Here is an 8,292-nt window from a genome sequence, read left to right on the forward strand (position 1 = left end):
AAAATTATTTTCAACAGAAATAGATAGAAGATTAGCAATGCGGTGGTTAACCGACCGATTTGTACAAAGCCATTTTGTATTACAAAATATATCAACGTGTTATTTTTAAAACTGCATCGTAAAATAACATCATAACATACAACTTCTTGTTTTATTTTTAAAAATTTGAAAAACTGCTGTCAGTGTTACTTGATTTTCATTAACAACACATTGAAATTGACCATTTTTAACAATGCTGCCAACAAAAATGCAGCTAACTCTCTAAAATGTGTAAGATTAATTGGGTGTTAGCAACGGTGTTATCTTCACTAACTCCTGAATTAAACCGAATTAATGCAGTTAACCCGGATTAACGCTTCCGTCTGTCAATACTATTATGGACACTGGATTATGACTAACATATTATAGACTTATATACAGACAGTGCACAATACGTTAGAGATTTTAGATGATTTATCGATTAGCATCCATTAAAGAACATTTAGTCTAGATGTAGTATATAGATTATAGCCAATGTATAAATTGCGGCTCGTTTTTCCCCCATTCCATTGATTGTTGTCTTGTTTGCATGTCAAACTCATAAGCCCATGCCACATCGGCAGTTACAATGCTCTCCATGATAGTGGGATTGGAGGCTACAAGCAAGCATATTCAAAGAGACTTGTTCACGGTACTCTTTTTGACAACAAATCAGCTTTATCGGGACGAGTCGAGTCGAGCAAGAACGCGTGTCATACCTAAAATATTCACAAAAATCATTCGAACGGACTCGCGAGAGATCCCGAGTTCTCTTTACTTCTTTCTAACACTTGCATCACGAATTTTTTTTTGATAAAAATGTCTCAATATTCTTCTCTTTTTCTTTTTGGTCACATTGTATATTGTTTTTTGGTTTGTAAGACAAAGCATTTTGTCCAATCGAGCCTAGAAAATAAACTATTATTCAAAGAAATATACAGCAGCTGTGAGTCGAAGCACCGCAAGATCAACAAGGTAATCAAAATAAAAATCATCCAATTCTTTGAAGAATAAAAACAGTTTATTTAAAAATAAATAAATAGATATAAACGCTACTGAGCATTTAGAGGATTATATTAGATTAGATAAGTAAATAAGGATTAGTATATTATGCTCTCTCCTAAATCACAATGTCTCAACTAGCCAATATATTGTAGGTGCTATTGAGGCGATGTGAAAGGATCCAAGGGACTTTATCCTGCGGCTACAGATTAGCAGGTGCACTGGTATTTCAGGCTCCAAGTCGCAGAATCGGCAATTCGCATAAAAAGCTAGGTCCATGTTAAATAAGTTCTTCTTCAGCTTACAATGGACAGTGTAAGAGGCGACAAGTAGCCTGAGTTTTTCCCTTTGGAGGTTGATTAAATATTTAAAGCTTTTAAGGTTGTAGGCACCCCTTCGCAAACTGGCATGGTGCATGACTAGGAATTGTTGCAAACGCTTCTCCTAGCCACAGGAACAAGAGCGAATGACCCAACTGATAGAATAGTAGTCCTCCTAAAGCAGACAATTGAAAAAAAAGCAGAAGAAATTCGATCCATTAATGAAGAGGCGAAAAGAAAAATGATACTGCCGACCAAGCTGAACTTGAAAGATATCTAGACCGTATTAAGGATTTATGAAGCCACGGAAAGAAATTACAACATGTATGTAGATGATGGCTCAAAGTTAGGCACAGCCATTTCTACATTAAACAGCTCATCGTTAGCCCACAAAATCAAATTCAAAAATAACTATCGAAAAATAACTTATGAACCCTTGAAATAGCTTCCGCATACCAAAATATTTCTATATATTACAAAACTTTTGCGACCCACTGTATCTCCTTAATTCACCACCCCACACAGCTGCATTTCAAAGCCAAACATATATGCAAATTGCAGGCTTTTCGCCTAAATGTCTCTATAATATTTATAGTGACATTATTTTTGCAAGTAACTGTGTAGCATATTCAAGTATTTTTTGGCGACTAGAACGGGAGGTTTGTGCAGAAGTGGTGCGCTAACCCAAGGACAGGAAGAACATTGCGCGAGCGACCTTTAGAAAATAAAAATTTTTGAGCACATAAAAATGTCAAAGACACAATTGGCATATTCGACAAGCAGACTTACCACCTTTGCCATCGAAAGTGAGCTGAAAACGGAGACTATTTGCATTTTCTTTGCATTACTTAAAGCCCTCGATATTGGCAGACTGCGACAAGTGAAAGTCTACTGGCTTTCTTGGCTTCTCTGCCCTTACCACGTTATTTCAATTCACTTGCGCGAAATTTACTGTTTTTTTATAACTTGGCGCAGCATTTGGACAATCTCATTACTTTTATTTCATTTAAATTTTCACTAGTACAAAAAATCTATAAACGCCATTTACACACATGTGACCCCAGCGTGAATCATGTGCTGTTCACGCCATGAATGGTTATTGAAAACTCTACATTATTGCATACTTTTGTGGGTTTTACAACGGGCTGCTGGTAACAATGAAAAATAAACGCAATAATGGTATCTTAAAGCTTTCAGAAAGCTAGAGCTACGAGATATTCATGATTTGGTATTTTTTGTGACCACAAATGAGTATGTATTTTCCCCGCCTAAGTTTTAATTACTTTTACGCCCAAATGTATGCCTCAAAGTGGTCCATGCACATCCAAAGCTTTGTATTTTTTGTTAGTGAAGTATTATCGCTTTTGCTTTTGCGCTTTTTTTATTACTCTAGAGATTTATGTGGTGTTCAGTCTACCCGCCAACTTCTCACTCTACCTCAGCTAGGAGAAAAATTACCACCATACATCAAGTAATATACAAAAATAGCATTTACATTCATTCATATTCACGTTTTGCAGCACAACTTACGCTGGGGAATTTGCCGGGCAAAATTTCACATGAACACCCGTGCAATTACTCACTCACTAAACTTCACTCAATATCCACAAGTACCAGCCGCAATTCTCAATTGTGCCTCAAACGAATTTCCACGTTATCTATCAACCTTTTTGGCTTGGTTTTACCACACCTCCGTTCCTTTGTTGCGGCAACTCTTTGTTGTTCTCCAACTTTTGATCGGACTGTTATGTACTTTTGTTCAAATGGGGCAAAAGCAAATTTTGTGTTGTTTATGTATTTCAGTATTTTTTTACTTTTCTCACTATTTATTTGACTCTTCATACTACATATTTATCGCTGTTCATAACCGCTTTGAGTTGCTGTTTTGTTATGATTTACGGTCTGCTCACTATTTGTTATGTTTCGATATTTGTTTTAGCTTATTTGATTTTTTCCCCGCTTTTCTGCCTTTTTGTTTTGTGATTGACTTATTTGTGTTATCAGAAGTTGCTGATGTTTTTTCTATCAACTTTTCAACCTATGGCTCTTCTAAAGTAGTCTAAGGGTATTTATAATATGAAGATAGCAGAAATTTTCATTAGTATAAGATCCAAACCCGTCCAAGTTTATCCCAAATAAAAACGAATGCTGGAAACGGCTCAGACATACAAGTTCATCATAACTGAAAGCGAATGCGACAATTGATTTACAGATCATATGAATATGTCTTTAAGCCGTTATAACCGCTTTATGTGCTATACTCAGTTATTTACAATATTCCAACTTATCGTATTTAGATCGTTTGTTTGTTCTTTCCACCTCTTTTCAAAGAGAGGCGAATTCAGACTCTGCAACTTGGCTTGTCTTTATTAAGTTCACGGTACAAAAATCAGGTTTGGATATATAATGAGAGATAGCACTATATTAAAGAATCGTCATCTTAAGGTTTACGCCTAAGACGATTTTTAGAAGTTAAGAAAATAATATATCGATTGTTTTAAAACTTTATTATTAAAGGCGTAACAACAACTGGGATTTTAAAATTTCCCGAGTTTGTAGAGTCCAATTGCCAAACAAAAAATAGTCTCCGTGTAATATATACCTTTTCAAGATGGCGGTGACCCGATTCCGCAAAGGATGACGATGGACAGTACAATTCATTGCTCGACTATTACACGACTGAAGAATAACAAAGCGGTGGAGGCCGATGGATTGCCAGCCGAACCGACAACTGGAAGTCTGCTCTGCCCAATCCACAAAAAAGAAGACCCCAAAATCTGCGCCAACTACCGTAGCATAAGCCTCCTCAACATCGCATATATGTTTGTATCGAGCGTATTGTGTGAAAGATTAAAGCTCACTTGAAGAAGAGAGATGTCCATGAAACTATAGAAGATGACGAGCCCCTCGAATGTTTGTGATTGATCACCAAATCAAAATCAGAAAAGTCGCTGATGATATTGGCAAGTCGATTGACCTATGCCACCAAAATCTTTCGAATGTTTTGGTATGATATGTGTTGCAGCAAAATTTAAACCAAATTGCTGAACTTTTAACAAAAACAGTGCAGAATAGAAGTTGCTAAGGAATTGATAAATAAAGTCGACTACGATATACGTTTATAAGAGGTGACGAAATATGGGTTTGCAAATTTGACGTTGAAAGGAATTAAAGGCCAAGCCCGAAAGAGACTCAACAAGTCCGTTCGAACAAGAAGATTATCCTGTGTTCTTCGACTTTAACGGCATAGTGCATCATCAATTCAGCCTCCTTATACGCTAGACGTAGCTTTTTGTAAATATTTCTTAATCGCAAAAGTAAAGAGACCCTAAGGGGGCGCCAGCAGAGGTTAAAATCGTATCGCTGAAAGCGTTAAAGGCTATTCCACAGATTGAGTTTGAGTAGTTATTCGACGTTTGGAAGAAATGCTGGGATAAGTGCATCATATCGAATAATGACTGCTTTGAAGCAGACAATATTAATGTAGAAAAATTAATAACATTTTTTTTAAAAAACGAAAATATTCTTTGGAGCAAAATGCGTGGAAAATAAACTGAATGAATCGATTGAGCTGCACGGTTACACTTTAGAAGCCTGAAAGTAAAGAACTAAGAATATTCTTATGCCCGGTTTCACAGTCCATACTTAAGTTGTGCCTAAATAAAATCTTAGTTAAGCATTGCTGCAAACTGAGTAGTCGTTTGCGTTTCACAGTCAATGCTTAATTTCTATAAAATTTTATTAGATATATGGCAACGTTGTGGGCAACATATGTTTTACAAATGTCATCCACAAACATATGAATGAAATATTTAAATTATTATAGACAACGTATAACTTTGGAAGGAAAGTTATTTCGTAAATGGATGAAACCCAGAAAAGGACCCCAAATTTCGCCGCAAGCGAGTCGGAGCAGCTATAGGAACTAGTGGAGAAATATAAAGAAATATAAAAAGTTTTTGAGTGAAGTATTTTTTGGACTTTCTTTACCTGGAGAAATTATTTTTACATGAGTGCAATCAATTGCTGCGATCACTCGAAGAAATTTAGCTAATTTAAAAAAGTCTCTCTGGGACTTTTTCAGGTCTCTTTCCGTTTTTGGCATATAAATGTGATGGTCTTTTAATTGGGCTATGTGGTGTGTACTTTTAGATACTCCAAATAAATCTCCTACTGTCCTCAACATACTTCCCGTAGCATAAAACCTCAATGTAAGCAAAAGTAATTGAGTCGTTTAAGGCAATTTAGATGTACCACTTGGTTTTGTGTTCAATTTGTAGTCGAATACAATCGAGCACATTCCAGGCTGTGTTTTTGCTAATCCGAAATCTGTCGCGGAAATCTTTATTGTCATATAGCTTGAAGAATTTTGGCCGGGACCTGTTTTCTTTTGTTCGTCGCATTATTATAACATTCCAGAGGACATCGTATTCTGGGTCACTGTCAAAATCGCAATCCCAATCCGATTCCATATTTTTTTCACAAAATATAATTTGTTATATCTTATTATTCTTTTTTTCACAAAAAAATGAAAATTCAAAACACAAATCAGCTGTTATTTAAGCACTGCTTAAGTCTCCCCTTTTCAATACTGAAGCATTACATAAGTATGAACTGTAAAACACTATTTTCCTTTTTTATCTTAAGTACAACATAAGTATGGACTGTGAAACCGGGCATTATATTCATTTTATTAATTCTTTTATTCATTTGTATGGTATTTTTAAAGGTAAAGACAAACGAAATGTGGCAAAAATAAAAATGATCTTTTTTTTCTTCAAAATTTTACACGGGACGTGAACTGTAAATTTGGCACTCTTTACTCTGATCGCAGATATTGAAAATGGTTTTGTAAATGACGGACGGCGACCATATTAAGTAGACCTCTTTCAGAGATCTTTACAAATAGTATTGACTTATATGTTGTATTAGTATTAATCAGCAGGCTATATTATTAGTCAGAATAACAGTAAATTATTGCTGTCGAAACAAGTTTAGGCAAAAAATTATTTCTTTAAAGACTGTGGCATAAAATCATTCAAGTGTCAGGGCGCAAAAAATTACTTATCGTTCTCAATGCCAACTACCTCAAGCTTCTTTACTCACGCTCACGACTTCTTTGAACACTTCACTGAAAACAAAAAGTTTACCAGACTAATAACATAATAGTTCATAAATTGTTCAAGTAGTTAGCGCAAATGCGGCACTGAGTGTGCGACTTATTTGTGGCATATTGTAGAAATATTCCCAATCACGTGCAAAAATATTCTTTCTTTTGCTTTTTGAATATCAACATAACACGCTTAGTATTTTTGCTACCAAATCCCAGAGCAACAAAAATCTATACTTTATCACTGTCACCTAATGGTGAAAAAACGAGTATTCTTATTTGTCCGCAGCCAGCAAAGTCTAAGTGGACTTTTATTAGTTTGTGCCAATTTCTGCAGAGTTTTATTTCTCGACAACGAATTGCAACTTGTATTTTGTTCTTGTTGTTATTATAGTTTCTACACAGTTTCACCCACTTGCCACAACTAATATGAGTGCTGATTTTATGACCTTTCTCAGCGCGGAGTTTTCCCCTTCTTCTTCCTTAAAGCAAATGTATTACTCTGCTGGCTTGTAAAACAATTTAGATTAATATGAGTGGAATACGCCACTCGTGTGCGCTACACACTCTGTCCCGACTGAAATTAATGTGCAAATGGGAGTTCATTGCATACATTTAGGGGCGAAGCGAAATAAAGTAATTTGTGCTTTGCGGCAGTTCAGGGGTGTACCATATATACATACATATATATATGTACAACTATATACCATGTCAGTGGCCTGTTTTATGAATTGCTTCATAAATGAGTAAATGCATGTACGTAAAGGAAATTACTTGTGTAGATGAGTTACGCCACCCACTCTCGCACTCTGCGTCCACTTCGGAGCGTTTCGCTTTTGCCGCGCTTCCAATAACGAGTTCATAATGGCAACATATTAATTTTGTGCGAGTGTTTTTATCTCCTTTGTTGTAAGTAATACGCAAGTACTCAGAAACGAGCCGTTATAATATAATGTATTCATATGTGCTCTGCTCTCGTATGTGGTGTGAGCGAAGCTGCTATCATCACGAGGGTTGTTTGCCGCCTTCCTTTTGTATTTTACTACCAGCGCGAAAGTGAAATTAAAACCATCAGGTTGAGTGTGAGTTATGCGTAAGTGACGGCGCTTTTGTTGCGAGAATTATTGCTCTTCTACGTGCATTGCAGCGGCAGCAAAATACTTCAGCAGCGTGGAGTACTGCAAATTTGCATTTATTTTTTTGTCGTGAATTTTTAATTTTCTGTTCATAAAGCTTTCTTGCGTTTTTTAAAACTCCATTTTCGTTCTTAATTTTTTAGTATTCAAAGCATGACATTAACACATCACTTCACATCAGTGGCATTCTACGCCCAAAAGCACTTCACATGACACACTCGCACATGTTAATTTCCCTAAAAGTATGCAATTACACGAGCGTCGCATAGTGTAAACACACGTTGAGGATTATTTCAAATACTCGAGGATTTCGTGGAAATCGTTTAGGATGTAAGAGACTTCGACAAAGAATACATATTTCCAATTTCAACGAGAATCGACAGGTTATTGTATGTATATGTTACGTATTTCTAATGAATTTCTTTTTTTATATTATTCTTGTTCCGATTTTATGTTTTATACTATTTCCTTACAATATAATTTCACTTACACTACACAAAATTCGGTTGCGGCTGTGCTATTGGCCCTAAGGGTGCATATATTACTTGAGTTAGTATTTCGATTTATACACGCATATTCTATGGTTAAATGAATTTCCTGACAGGATATAAAACTGAGCCATTTCTACAACTTCGATCTTTCTACGAGGTGTGTTCGAAAAGTATCGCGAATTTTGTGTTTTATCAAAAATTATTTATTTATTCAT

The 8,292-nt window shown here is 35.7% G+C and overlaps 1 protein-coding gene across 1 annotated transcript; it reads right to left on the minus strand.

Moving 5' to 3' along the window:
- Nucleotides 1-5,265: 5,265 nt before the first annotated feature.
- LOC108975078 (putative nuclease HARBI1) lies at nucleotides 5,266-5,556 on the minus strand (the record flags this gene model as incomplete). Its single annotated transcript, XM_018943348.1, has 1 exon — nucleotides 5,266-5,556. A coding segment is annotated over one exon (291 nt), but the record flags the coding sequence as incomplete, so codon positions are not given.
- Between the last annotated feature and the right edge of the window lie 2,736 nt (nucleotides 5,557-8,292).

This window comes from Bactrocera latifrons, unplaced genomic scaffold, assembly GCF_001853355.1.
Source record: "Bactrocera latifrons isolate USDA-ARS-PBARC rearing strain unplaced genomic scaffold, ASM185335v1 scaffold_61, whole genome shotgun sequence".
Classification (NCBI taxonomy): Eukaryota; Metazoa; Arthropoda; class Insecta; order Diptera; family Tephritidae; genus Bactrocera; species Bactrocera latifrons.